Source organism: Gymnodraco acuticeps, unplaced genomic scaffold, assembly GCF_902827175.1.
Source record: "Gymnodraco acuticeps unplaced genomic scaffold, fGymAcu1.1, whole genome shotgun sequence".
NCBI classification, from domain to species: domain Eukaryota; kingdom Metazoa; phylum Chordata; class Actinopteri; order Perciformes; family Bathydraconidae; genus Gymnodraco; species Gymnodraco acuticeps.
The window spans coordinates 2882971-2897995 of NW_022991513.1; the positions used below are offsets into that span (position 1 = coordinate 2882971).

A 15025-nucleotide genomic window follows, 5' to 3' on the forward strand; every position below is an offset into this window, starting at 1 on the left:
ACGGGTTTGTTAAACCTGCATTTGCCAACTCCGAATGAGTTTAGCTGTAGACAAGGATTGGGTTTTCTGCATGTTAATGCAAGAAGCCTAGTGCCCAAATTAGATGTGTTCAAGACCTGGTTTTTAGTTGCTAAGCCTGATATTGTTGTAGTTTCTGAAACCTGGTTAAAACCGTCTGTCATGACATTGTTATTCACATTGATGGATATAATGTATTCAGAGCGGATCGTAAGGGCAGAGCTGGTGGTGTTGCAATATACACTGCTGAGAAACTACAGTGCTCTGTCCTTCACTCAATTTCAATTCCAAGGCAATTTGAGTTGCTAGCAGTCCAAATAACTATAGCAAATGCTCCTCTCACTGTTATTGGCTGTTATAGGCTTCCATCGGCCATCATGGATGCAATTACTAGCCCTACTGAATTGTTGTCTACGTTTTCTTCTGAAATCATATTATTGGGTGATTTAAATTGGGACTGGTTGAGTGATAAATCTTCACAGTTTAAGCAGGTTTGTGATTCTTTGAACTTCAGTCAGCTTATTGATAGTCCCACTAGAATAAACCCTGCCAAACCCAATAACGATACCCAGATGTCATTCTAACAAATGCAGCTCATAAGTATGTGTCTGTTGGTGTTTTTCCTAATGATATCAGTGAGCATTGCACTATTGCTTGCGTTAGGAGCACTAAGTTGCCCAAAGCCAAGGGCCTTATTGTGCTCAGGCGCTGCTTCAAACACTTTTCTGAGCAGGCTTTCCTACACGATCTGGCGGAGGTTAAATGGCACTTCATAGCGTTAATTCCATCTGTCGATGTTGCCGTCCAATTTTGTATTGATCACTTTTTATCGATTATTAATAGACACGCCCTCCTTAGAAAATTCAGAGTTAAGAATAGGAACACTCCATGGTTTACTAGAGAACTATCTGATCTCATTCATGATCGAAATAAGCAATGGTCCTTAGCTAGAAAGTCTAACCCTAGTGATGACTGGCTTCTTTTTCGTGTCCTCAGAAATAAATGTTCAGCCCTTATTAAAAAATCTAGAGCTGATTACTATCTGAGCTTAACCACTGATTGTTTTAATGACCATTCTAAATTCTGGAAAACAATTAAATCACTTCAGAACAAGAAGGTTTCTAGTTTCCCACAAAAACTGAAGGTGAGTGGTTCTTTTATTTTAGATTCAGATGGTATGTCTAATGCTTTCAATGCTCACTTAAAAAGGGCTGGTCACATTTTTGATGAGCAAAGTCATGACTCTCTAAAATGGTCGTACTCACAGCCCTAGTCAAGAGATTAACTCCCCTGTTTCTGATGTAGCTTATTCCTCGGTCTCTGAAGTTTTACAGGGTTTGCACTCAATTGATCCTAAAAAGTCTGCCGGGCCTGACGGCCTTGACCCGTTCTTTTTAAGAATTGTAGCTCAGATTATAGCACAACCAGTAACTGATATTTTTAATCTCTCCCTGTCCACTCACACACTGCCAGCTGTGTGGAAGCAAGCTCTGGTATCGCCCCTCTTGAAAGCAGGTGATCCCACTGAGTTGAATAACTATCGTCCTATCTCAAATCTTTCTGTGTTATCAAAGATTCTTGAGTCCTTAGTTTCTACTCAGCTAAAACTTTTTTTAAATTCACACAACATCCTTAACCCTATGCAATCTGGATTCAGATCAAAGCACAGTGTGATTGCCAGTCTGAAAGTCTTAGAGGATATTAAGGCTGCTTTGGATAAAAAATCAGTTTGTGTTGCATTGTGTATTGACCTAGCCAAAGCATTTGACACTGTAGATCACCACATTCTGTCTAATTTTATGTTGGTGTCTCGTTTCGGTCATAATGCCATTTGCTGGTTTCAGAGTTATCTAACCGACCGTACTCAATGCGTCAGGTTGGGTAGTACTGTCTCTGACCCTGTCACCTTGGAGAAGGGAGTTCCACAGGGCTCTATTTTGGGGCCCTTGCTCTTTTAATTATATGTAAACAATTTTGTAATTTTTTTGTAAACAACTATTTGTAATCAGACACAATTTTTTACCTATCATATGTATGCTGATGACACTATTGTATATTCATGTGCTCCTTCTCTGGATATGGCCGTTTCTAATTTAAAATCAGATTTTATCACGCTGCAGCATGCACTTCTTGATTCCAAACTGCTATTGAACAGTAAGAAAACCAAAGCAATGCTTTTTGCTCCCACGTCAGCATCCTCTTGCCTCTCCATTGACACCCTTGATGGCGTCTCTGTTGAGTTTGTCGATACCTACACATATCTGGGCTTTTGGTTGGACAGTAATCTGAACTTCAAACACCATATTGAAGTTCTAACAAAGAAATTGAAATTCACTCTTGGCTTCCTTTTCAGACTTAAATGTTGTTTTTCAACTTCATCCCGTAAAAGGTTGGTCTCTGGCTTATTCCTGTCCCAGCTGGACTACGGTGATACCATTTATAGATTTGCCTGTCCCACTGTTTTGGCCAAACTTGACCCACTCTACCATGCTGCACTGCGTTATATATCAAATGCATAGGACTCATCATTGCAAACTGTATAGCCTAACTGGATGGTCCTCACTTACATGCGTAGGATGCAGCATAGGTTTTTATTAATGTATAAAGCCATTTTAGGTAAGCTTCCACTGTACATACAGTATGTGCCAGATTTGCTCCAGTTTGTGAACCTTACAACCTCAGATCCAGTGCCTGGATACGGTTCCAGGTACCTGCCGTGCGGACTGAGGCTGGAAAAAGGAGTCTTTTTTATTATGGTCCTTGGTCTTGGAATGACCTTCAATCACGCCTTAAACTGAGGGCACTTGTCTCAATAGCATGTTTTAAATTGAAGTTGTCTGAAGTCCTTCCCACCAGCTGCTCTTGCAGTAATAAGTAGTGTACCTTTCTTACAGTCCTAATGTGCACAATGTAGTGACTACTTTTCGTCTTTCGTTTTCTTAGTTGTGTTCTCTGTATTTTATATGTTTGTGTTATGTGTTATGTGTAACGTTGCTGCCTTCTTGCCCATGTCAGCATTGAAAATGAGATTTTATCTCAATGCTTTTTTATCTGGTTAAATAAATAAAAAAATATGGTTACCTACGTCAACCACCTCCCCCCCCTTCAAGAAAGCATCAGCGGTCTCCGTAGCCTGATAAGGATGTGTGTGTACAAAACGCAACAAACTAGGTCCAGGCTCAAGGGCGTATGGCACTCTCAACTCTTTCCAAGACATGCCGGGGCCCTGCCTGCCAGTAGCTTTGCCGATATCTGTGTTGATAGGTAATAGATTAAGAGTGGTGAATCAGCTTAGAAACAGGAAGTGCTCAAACGTTTGTGTGAGTTTATCAAATTTAGCAGTGATTCCATGTCAGCAACAGCTTGTCACAAAAACATATTACTGATAGTGTATTTAACAAACTTAAATTAGCTTTATTAAATGTCAGGTCTTTGGCAGGAAAAACATTTTTAATCAATGATTTTATCACTGAGCACAATCTCGATGTTATGTTTTTAACGGAAACTTGGATTGAACAAAATAACAGTGCAGCTATTCTTGTCTAATCAACCCCTCCCAACTTTAGTTTTATGAGTCAGAAAATAATGCATAAGAAAGGAGGTGGAGTTGCTATTTTGTTCACTGATTCCATTCAATGCAGGAAGACATCTTATGGGAACTTTGCTTATTTTGAATATGTGGCCCTTCAGCTGAAATGCTCCTCTCGAGCTCTGTTCCTAAATATCTATAGACCACCCAAATACTGTGCAAGCTTTTTTGATGACTTTACTGAACTGCTGTCTATAGTGTGTATTGACTTTGACCGTCTAGTCATTGTTGGGGATTTTAACATCCATGTTGACAACCCCCAGGACAGAGGGGCTAAAGAACTGTTTTGTGTTCTTGAGAACTATGGACTGACTCAGCATGTGACGGAGCCCACGCACAATAAGGGGCACACTCTGGACTTAATTATCTCAAAGGGTCTGAATATCTCTGAGGTTGAGGTGACTGATGTTGCACTCTCTGATCATTCCTGTGTTTTCTTTAAGAGCTCTATCTCTGTTCACAAAAATGTTCAAAAAGAGGTAACCACAAAGCGATATTTAACTGAAAATACTAGGGAAATGTTTACTCAGAATTTTTCTTCCACACTTACCCCTGCTAACATCTGAGTAAATGAGCTAGTAGATCATTTTAATAAAAAAATAAAAAATGTCATAGATACCATTGCTCCAACTAAGGTAAAGGAAGTGACTGGCAAGAAAATATCTCCATGGCGAAAGGCCATGACCGTGAAAAAAGAGAGTGTCGAAAAGCTGAACGCAGGTGGCGAAAAACAAATTTCCAGGTTCATTTTGAAATCTATAAAGAGAGACTTGGCCTTTATAATTTGGAATTGAAAAACGCACAACAGTCTTTCTTCTCTGACATCATTACCAAAAACAAAAACAATGCACGTGCCTTGTTTGCTACCGTCGACAGACTAACTAACCCCCCAGTGTTAGTAGCCTCTGAATTTCTATCCACCAGACCTGCCATGATATTATTCCAACAGGATTTTTCAAAGATGTTTTTCATTGCATGGCCTCAGATCTACTTCACATAGTAAACAAGTCTCTTTACTCAGGTGTTTTTCCACAGGCCCTGAAAACGGTAGTCATTAAACCGCTCTTAAAAAAGAATAATCTAGATGCTTCAGTAATGAACAACTAGGCCCATCAAACCTGGCATTTCTAGGTAAAATCATTGAAAAAGTTGTTTTTCAACAGTTGAGTAATTACTTGCATTTAAATAACTGTTTGGATGTGTTCCAGTCAGGCTTTCGTCCAAACCACAGCACTGAGACTGCTCTTGTAAAGGTCTTCAATGACATCCACTTAAACACAGACAGTGGCAGAACTTCAGTGTTAGTATTATTAGATCTCAGTGCTGCGTTTGACACTGTTGACCACAACATATTACTAGACCGACTAGAAAACTGGGTGGGACTTTCGGAAACAGTTTGAATCCTACTTAAAGGACAGAAAAAACGTTGTTTCTATAGGTAAATACACATCTGAGTTGACAAATATGACGTGGGGTTCATCAAGGCTCCATCTTGGGGCCTCTTCTGTTGAACATCTACATGCTACCACTGGCTCAGATAATGAAAAACAACAAAATAAGTTACCATAGCTATGCGGATGACACACAAATTTACGTAACAATTTCACCAGACTATGCTCCAATTCAAACACTGAGTAAGTGCATTGAACAAATCAATGACTGGATGTGTCAGAACTTTCTCCAATTAAACAAAGATAAAACTGAGGTAATGGTTTTTGGAGCCAAAGCAGAACGTATAAAAGTTAGCGCTGAGCTTCAGCCTGCAATGTTCAAAACAACAGATAGAGCCAGAAATCTAGGTGTAGTCATGGACTCTGATCTGAGTTTCAACAGTCACATTAAAACAATTACTAAATCAGCGTATATCACCTAAAGAATATTTCTAGGATTAAAAGACTAATGTCACAGCAGGATTTGGAAAAACTTGTCCATGCTTTTATGTTCAGTAGACTCGAATGCTGTAATGGTGTCTTCACAGGTCTCACTAAAAAATCTATTAGAAAGCTGCAGCTGATTCAGAACGCTGCTGCTGGAGTCCTCACTAACACTAAGAAAGTGGATCACATCACTCCTGTTCTGAAGTCTTTACACTGGCTTCCTGTGTGTCAAAGAATAGATTTCAAAATACTGCTGCTGGTTTATAAAGCTTTGAATGGTTTAGGCCCAAAATACATTTCTGACCTACTGCTAAATTATGAACCATCCAGATCTCTCAGGTCTTCAGGGACTGGTCAGCTTTCTGTCCCCAGAGTCAGAACTAAACATGGAGAAGCAGCGTTTAGTTATTATGCTCCAAATATCTGGAACAAACTCCCAGAAACCTGCAGGACCGCTGCAACTCTGACTACTTTTAAATCCAGGCTGAAGACTTTTATTTTTGCCGCTGCTTTTAATTGAACTATTCACATCTTAAACTGCACTGTAACTTTTATCCATGTATTTTTTCTTTTAATGTTTATTTTATTATCTTTGCTGTTGAATGACTGATTTTAAATGCCATTATCTTAATGTCTTTCATTTTTTGTAAAGCACTTTGAATTGCCTTGTGTTGAAAGGTGTTATATAAATAAACTTGCATTGCTCAACTTTTTGGGCCTCGTGTGATGCTTTCAGGTTCGCGTTTGCTTCAAATTGACCTTTCTGAGCCACCGTAGCAATGATAAACAGTGACAAGCAGCTGTTCCATCAGTGTTGTGTTACTGAACTCACGTGTAGGACCTAACTGCGTGTAGTGTAGAGTATAACGAGTGTTAAACCAGAGACGAATTTGTTTCGCAAACAACACAATGGAGCCTGCTATACAAATAAATCCGGGTAAGTGGAATATTCGTGAAGTATTTTTGGTGGTTAAAAAAATGTATGTCGATGCACGATAATGTATAGCATTTGGAAATGTTTGGCTAATGCTGCTCCGTCGTACTACATTCACTTTGGTTGTTCCGATGGTGAAGAAACTAATGTGGATCGACAATAACACAATTGAGCATGTTGTAGGAGTAAATACCGTAGGTTAACTATTCGGGATGTTTGGTTTGTAGCTATTTTTGAATGTGAGCGCATGCTAATGTGTAGCAGTTAGGCTAATGTTAGCATTTCTTCACATTGAGTCTGTTACTGAAGCCTGCGCTTGTTTCTCTCCAGGAGCGACGAAATGGGACATTCGTCAGAAAGTTTGGGACTACATCGAAGAAAATAATCTGGCCAACTTCCCCAGGCCTGTTCACAACAGAATACCGAATTTCAAGGCGGGTTACAACTATTTAACTGAGAGAGCATGCTGGACCACACGGTGTGCCTCTGTAACGTTAAACTAGTTATACTCCAAATGGAGACTCTGTTAACTCACATATTCAGTGGCTTTAATGTCGACACGGCTGCGAAGGCTGGTATCTGTTTATTCATTCAATCACATTTTATCCAGGGTGTTCTACGCACTTTGCTTGTTCACTGTCTTTTGCATGGGGGCCACGTGTACACAGGACGCTGGATGTAATGACACCATACGTTACAATAAAACCGATGTTTAACACGGAGCTAATTATAACAACACGCATTAGAAAACCTTTCAAAGTAGTAATATGTTGTGAAATTGCTCAATAAAGCCTGCGATATAGCACACATACATTTAATAATTAAAGCTAATGTTATCTGAGTACAAAAACATTTTCATAAAGATGTAACTTTTTGTTCCTTATATTGTTGAACATGTTAGTTGTTTAAGGAGTTATATGTCTGTATGGGAAAACAAATTGTTACAATATTATCCCTAGAAGGAGGTTTTCACAGCAGTCTCTTTACTGTTTATGCCTAGGGTGCAATTCAAGCATGCAACAGGCTTACTGACCTGCAGGAATTCAAGTCCAGCAAGACAGTCAAAGTTAACCCAGACAGGCCCCAGCAGCAGGCTCGCTTTCTCACTCTGGAAGTAAGTTAACTCCCTACTTTCTTCTCATACAGGGTGCTTTCACAGCCTGTGCCAAAGTGTCTGAGCTACCGGTGTTCACCGGGGCCGCTGAGGTGAAGGTGGATCCTGATAAACCCCTGGAGGGGGCTCGGCTGGCAGTGCTTCAGGTAGCACTGCAATGAGGAAAAACATACCAAGAACAAAATGTCAATTTGCCCCACACGTGTTAGAAAGTCTCTACTTGACTCAATAACTTATTAAATATTACTTGTTGAGGTGTAACCAATTATTTCTTATCTGCTAAATTTTACATTTCATAGTCATTATTATCACCAAAAATCACTGAACCTCTTTCAATTTATTAATTATCTGCTAATTATATTAACTGATAGTAAATATCTGGTGGCTAACATTTGGGATAATCTTTCACAGGCTGGGAAGACTTTATTGGTCCCAACTCCTCGTCTTCGTACGGGCCTTTTCAACAACATCACTCCTCCCGAGGGGGCCAGCAAAGAACAGCTGCGCATCTGCTCTTCTTCCCAGGTTTCAAATCGCTGATTTTACACATTTCCATCAAATGTTCACCCAAAATGCCATTATGACTTAAAACCCCCCCAATATTCCTCAATTCATATTTTATTCTCTCTTGCTTTCTTCCAAACCTCTTCCTGTAGGGGGTGAAAGACTTCAGTGTGCCTGTTGGCCTGGATTCAAAGGTGAAGGTAGACCTGGTGGTGGTCGGATCTGTGGCGGTGTCCGAGAAAGGTGACCTGTTATAGCAATAGCCAATTTATATGAACATGTGCCTAAAACGTACCTATTTATTTCATTTTTCAGTGTTGTTGAGCCCTAAACCAGTTTCACCATATGGATATTTAAGTATTTTTAAACAACAACAAAATCGAGATTAAAACGCACTCCTCACCCACAAATAAAAAGTAGTTAAAGCCACATGTGTGGCCTCTGTTTTTGCTGGTTAAGAGACATTTTCAAATATCTATTTAAGTTTTAAATGAACAGTTAATTCCTAAAACATTAGTAGGCCTACCTGTTTTTCTATACCTGTAGTGCCGGTAATCAATCTATATTGCTCTGTTGAGAGTTGCAGTTTGAGAGGTCAGCCTCAAAATCCTCAAATATAATTGCACTAGATGAATGGACTCCGCTTGTGATGCTTAAAGCTCCAAAAATACATTATTTTCAGATGTGCTAAGGTAGAAAAAAATAGGTTTACACAAAGTTGCTCACTGTAAGGTCTGTAGGTTATCTTGAATAGCTTGGTTTTTATTTTAAAAAAGGACTAAATAATATAAAAATATTTCCATTGCTTGTGATTCTCGCCCTCTGAGGAAAGGGAGTTGTGGAAAACAAAATCACATACAATGCCTTTCGGTCCTCATTTTCAAAGTTCAGAGAAAGTGTTGCTGTAAAACAGATGTTTAACATAATGACCACACTTCAAAATGGCTGTATTTAATGCCACTTTGTTCTCATTAACAGGTTATTGCATCCGTGTTCCTCTTCAGTTTTCTTTGTGCGGTTTCTGTTATGATTTTATGTGAAGCGTATTTGAGCATTCGGAAAAGCGCTATAAAAATCCAATGTATTATTATGTCAAATGAATTAATCGGAAACTTTATTACAGCTAGAGGACCTTTACTTTTTTGTTACACTTTGTAGATCTTTGATGTCCTCGCAAAACAATGCTGCACTAACAGTGAATGTAGTCTTATTTTGTATCGCATTGGCAAAACTTCCCTTTTGAAAAGGTGCTTATGTCTCTGGCTCTTCGTAGGCTTGCGCATTGGGAAAGGCGAGGGCTTTGCTGACTTGGAGTATGGCATGATGGTGTCAATGGGAGCAGTCAATGAGTCTACTGTGGTGGTGACCATCGTCCATGACTGCCAGGTTAGTCTTTCTTTTTCATCAGAGCTCATAACTCTGAACATGGAATTTAAATATTTATCTTCTCTATTACAGTTGAAACTATTATTCCATTAAAGCTATCCTTTACTTTGACTAACTTTATCAAATGAAAACCTGATTAACGCTTTAGCAATAAAATGGATTACAATTGGTGAGACATGTTTTTATCTTTGTCTATTGTGCATCAGTTTGTGTTTTAGTGGGTAAAATGTCATAAATAATATCAAATGCGCAACCCTACTCATAATTTAGTACATTCACATTTAGAAGTTCATACTTGCGAATATCATTCAAACAAATACCTCCCATTTCTGTTAATAAATAAGGTTCTTTTTACATTGGACTGTTAATCAAACACTTGATTACTGACCTGTTTTTTGTTTCTTATTGGTATATTTATGCTTTCAGGTGATGGACCTTCCTGAGGAGTTAATTGAAAGTCATGACCTGACAGTGGACTACATCCTCACACCCACCAGAGTTATTGAAACAAAGTGCCAGACCCCCAAACCACAGGGAATCATTTGGACTAAGGTAAATTAAAAGGATTTATTTATTTTTGCTTTGTTCTACTGTATTCCAGTATACACGCATAGAGGCGAAGTCCCTCTCCTTGCGGGGACCTCCATGGGACCTTATTTCGGAAAAAGTATGTATTGAAGTCAATGGAGCAAGACAACCTGTCTTTCGATCCCGTTTGTGCCACGAATTACACATGTTTGTCAATCTTACAAAATAATTTCCATGTCAAAAAAGTCAGTTTGTCATAAAACTGTTGAAATATAAGACTATGAAAAATATGCAACTAGAAAGACTACAAATCCCGGTCCCGCATGCTGGCTCTTACGGAACCGACTTACTCCCCTTTTGTGTATTTGCAGCTCTCAACATGCCCAGACTTGAAGTGATTTTCACCTCTTTTAATAATTTTCGCCTTATTCTGAAAGAAAGAAGTGAAATGTGCCAATGTGACGGCCGTGTTGGTGCGAGGCGGGAGATGTAGTTCATTGAGCGTTTCACACACAAAAAAGTGTTACTTCCCAGTTTTATGACACGTTTTAATTTTTTTGACTTGCAAAATTATCTTTTAAATTGACAAACATCATGTGTAATTCGTGGCACAATTCAAACGGGATCGAAAGATAATCTTTCTCTCACCATTGACTTCAATACATACCTTTTCCAAAATAAGGTCCCATGGAGGTCCACCGGAAAGGGAGGGACTTCGGCTCTCTATACTCGTCAGACTTGAATTTCAGGTGTATTTTATTTTAAAGTCAGTTTAAAAATAGGACATCAAGATGAAGGAAATAAACCATGACTAAAACCATCTCCTTGCAGATCTTTATGTTTTTCAAATGAAGCAGATAGAAGTTGATTGTACAGAGATTCTCTGTCGCAACACTGCCCTCTCATGGACATGTAATGAAATCCCACATCATCAATGTTTGCCTTATTCATTCTCCTTCAATTGACCCTTTTTAATCAGTATTTGTAAGAAAACGATTTATATAAACATACTTTTAAGAAAAATTAAAAAGCTAAATACTTGAAACATGAGAAAATAGCCAATAAGATAATTAACTGTATATACTGTTAGTCCAAACTGCTTCTGATTCACTGACCCTGATGGAGATGTTCCACCTGATAATTTGTCTTTTATTAGACATTATTGGTGCATTATTCCTGCCATGAGTGTGTGCAATACCTCTGGGCTCCTTAAGACATGCATGTAAGTAAACAGGACCCAGTGACCTCACTGGCAGGAAGGCCATGTCTGATCATCAAAGGCTCCTCTGCCCAGCCAGCTTGGCTCTGCAGCGGCAGGGGAACGTCGGGTCAAACAGGCCAGTGCAAAAACAATAGCCCCGTATATCCTTTACAGGACGGCTCCCTATCAAAGGCTGCCAAGACACTTACAGGCCCAACAAATCAAGAGGGCAGTCTTTATTTTTAACTGCTTGGGAAGTGAACTGTCCTGTTATGTATGGGCTCTGAGCAGGATGGAATAATACCAATTACCTTATCAGATTTTGGATTATTCATTTGACTTTTCCGTAGGTATGGGCTCAGAGGTCTATTTGTTTGGTGTGCGTGTGTGTGTGTTTGACACCCTTCCCCTTCAATCCTACTGAGACTGTTTTGTGTCTCCAGTTGGACCCAGAAAAGCTGGAGAAGATCCCCGTCCTGAAGAAGCTGCGTGAGCTGGAGGAAGAGGGTGGAAAGGACGTAACTCTGGGCGTGGCGCCCGAGGGAACAGAGCCTGGTCTGCACACGGGTCAAACCAAAAGGCCACCCAGACGGAGGCCAAGGAGAAACATACAGCAGGATGATGAGGGAGAGTCCAAACAGGAGAAAATAGGGGATTCAGATCAGAAACCGAGACAGCGTCCACCAAGAGTGAGGAAAGAAGGCAGAGGAGATGGTGGGGGAGAAAATGACAGAGAATTCAATAAGAGAGGAAGGGGAGGAAGAAGAGGTGATAACATGAGGGAGAAGGATCAAGAGGAGGGTGCAAGTGAAGTCCCAACTCAGCGTAGGCTCCCTCTGAGTGTGACCACAGTGTACCTGGGGGGAATCCCTGCTGGGCTGCGTGTCAGTGAGCTGAAGACGGCCCTCCGAGAGAGGGAGGCCATCCCACTGAGGCTCACCTGGCAGGGGGCTCAGCACCGGGCCTTCCTGGACTACAGCGACCCTCAGGCTGCAGAGGTGGCCCTGGAGTCTCTGCAGGATCTCAGTCTGAATGGTCACAGTCTCCAGGCAGAGCTGGCCAAGAGCCAGCGGGGAGGCAAGAGGGCTGGACAGTCCAACCGGAGAGAAAGACCACCGACGGCTCCGGAGAATACAACTGATCCCCCAGAGGCTGAGAATGACACCAATGAAAAGGCTGAGCAGGAATAGCAATACTCAGTCAAAGGAGTTTATCGTGAAACAACCTTAAATGCCTTAAGAAGAATCTAGTTTGTTTTATATATTTTTGGATTTACTACAAGAGGAAATCAGTTATTTGGCCATAGACATATAATTTGACCCCTAAGGCTAATGAGCTTAACTAAATATGAATTGAATATGCAATTGTTCAAATGAAAAAGCATTTCCCTAGAAAGGTTTTTTTTTTACATAACATTTCACAATAATTTACCTATGTGCCTTTTTGCACACACACATCAAGACACACCACCACACCTCCTGGTCTGTGTACACACAACCTTCATTGCTTTAAGGCGGTTAATTATTTAAAATTTGACTGCAATTAATTTCTTCAAAGCAGTCTTTGTTAAAAATACAAGTATAGAGTTAACTGTTGTAAAGTGTTCAGTACATTTTATTTCTACAACCAGTTATCAGTGTTACCTCCTCAGAGAGTGTTTTGTTTTCAGACTGATTTGTCTGCTTGACTTTAAAACCTTTTAACTGGTTAGTTTTTGTTGTTAAAGATGGCGCCATAATTTACAAAGTTTATACAATCTGGATGATTCCCGAGCTAGGAAGCGTGACATTTAGAGAATTATCCTTGGTCTATCCATATAGACCTCACCAATGAACTTTTTTTAAATGCTTTGCAAAACTCGTTTCCTTCCCGGTTTTTTTTACCTATTCTTAAAATGTCATGCAATGTTCACAGCATCTCTAATATTTGATTGCCCATAATTGCATTATTCTTTTCCTATTCAATTGAAAAAGATAAAAATAACAATGTGCTCCATTTGAAATAGACTGCCATTTGAGCAAATGTTGGCGTTAGACACATTTAGAAGATGTTTAAAAAGCCATATTTTAGTTTTGATATGACATTTGCATAGTTTGTCCTTGCTCATAAGACAGGATTTAGGAATTCTATAAAATCAACATGATTGTAAAGTGTATTTGACTACGATCTGTTTGTAGATTAAAAACATCTAAACATTTAGGACTTTGTGTAGTCTCGTTGGAGCTACACCTTTTGATTTCTACTTGCTTACTGTGGTTTTTACTAAGGTTTTTTTCAGGATATTTTGAAAATACACATTGTACATTTAAAAGTTGATATTTGTACCTTTGTTGATTAGGAAGTAGATGTTCAAGGCATTCTGTTTAGTTAGACAAGTTTGAGTATGCAGCCAGCCCCACCATTCAACTTGTAGGAGATTCTACCAGGCCTGGCTGCTGTGTAGTGTTAACTGTTTGTAACACGTTGCTGTATAACATTCTTTACTAAAGCTTTTGACTGTACTGGTTCAGCTTAGTGTCCTTTTTTTTTTCTCCACAAAAAAAATGCAGTGTCTTTCTGTTATCTTCTATTTGGGGTCATTTGCAGAATGTAGGAAATTGCCTGTTTTTGGATAAGGACTAGCAAACTTTGATAAAACCGCACTCCACCTCAACCCCGACAACTCTTGCAAATAACACTTTTCACCAAAGAGGCATTAATAACCGTCACAATTTAAACTTAGACCAGACCACTGAACTTACACAAATATAGAAAGCATGTTGAACCTTTTGAATATGAATCCAGTCAGATGGGTAAGACAAATCATATAGGGTGATCATTTATTGTTGCCCTGTTTTTAGATACAAAGTAAAAGATGAATCTGTTCTCAAATACCTGTACTTAGATGCGCACAAGCCACTCATCAAAACCCAATAGCCTGTATCTTGTGCCCTATGAAGACAGACACATTATCTGGTCTCTCACTATCCTGTCGGTCTGCAGTGCCAGACCAGTGTCCTGTTTTCACTGAAGTCTTGATTGAGGCACACAGCATGTCTGTCTGCACAGCGCAGGCCTCTGGCTTTTTATGGAGCTGTCATCCAGGCCTGGTGAGGGAACAGCTGTCGATATCTCTCTTTCTCTCAGCCCCGCCAGATAACTGGACCTCGGCAAATGTCATCAGTTTGTTCCACTCCTGTTGAGCCTGCCATCCCGTGCTCTAAGGCATGCTCGTTTTACCGGGGTTCAGTCAGTGGTCATGTTGTGAGATTTCAGAGCTACACGGGTAATAAAACACATGTATGTGTACACATACGCCTAAACAGCATTAAATGAACAAGATCTCTTAAATTACAATCCTGTTATTTGATCTTACTCAAGACACAACACTCGGTGAACTAGTAGGTGCTAACAAGCTACATTTCTTCCACCATGCTGCCCACGCAACTGTTATTATTTTTGAAACCTTAAACTACATTTTATAATAAATAAAACTGCACTTTGTACCAATTATAACTTGCATAGCTCAAATATACAGCCATGAATACTGACCACTGATTTAGCAGATGATAACCAACAAATGAAGCACTCAGAGCATTTTGGTATCTTCCTTTTCTAATATAACTGGCTATGTGCGATTTGTATGGTGTGTTAAGACTTCACCTATTCATTATTTCTGTGCATCTAATTCTGTGGCTCTGCTATTTTTTTCAAGGTTGATATTTGCCTGATTAAGAATGAAAAGATAAAAAGACATACCCTCAACAGTTCTTCCACTTATGTTAGACCCACATAACCTTTTTTTGGTTTTCTAAGTTTGTTAAAATCCAGTCTTTGTGTGTAAGATTCACAGTATTTTACACACCCTGAGTGAATAACAAAAAGCAGTTTTTCC

At 39.6% G+C, this 15025-nt stretch overlaps 1 protein-coding gene across 2 annotated transcripts; it reads left to right on the plus strand.

Moving 5' to 3' along the window:
- The first annotated feature begins 6211 nt into the window (after window positions 1-6211).
- On the plus strand, window positions 6212-13652 carry mthfsd (methenyltetrahydrofolate synthetase domain containing). Of its 2 annotated transcripts, none has more exons than XM_034196984.1 (8): window positions 6212-6421; window positions 6749-6852; window positions 7419-7532; window positions 7944-8057; window positions 8189-8279; window positions 9310-9422; window positions 9849-9974; window positions 11595-13652. In XM_034196984.1, exons 1-8 carry the CDS (start codon window positions 6394-6396, stop codon window positions 12339-12341), a joined length of 1437 nt encoding a protein of 478 aa, XP_034052875.1. In that variant the 5' UTR covers window positions 6212-6393; the 3' UTR covers window positions 12342-13652. The 2 variants fall into 2 exon arrangements, with proteins under 2 accessions (XP_034052875.1, XP_034052874.1); XM_034196983.1 differs by lacking the exon at window positions 7419-7532 and adding an exon at window positions 7565-7678.
- Window positions 13653-15025: the final 1373 nt, after the last annotated feature.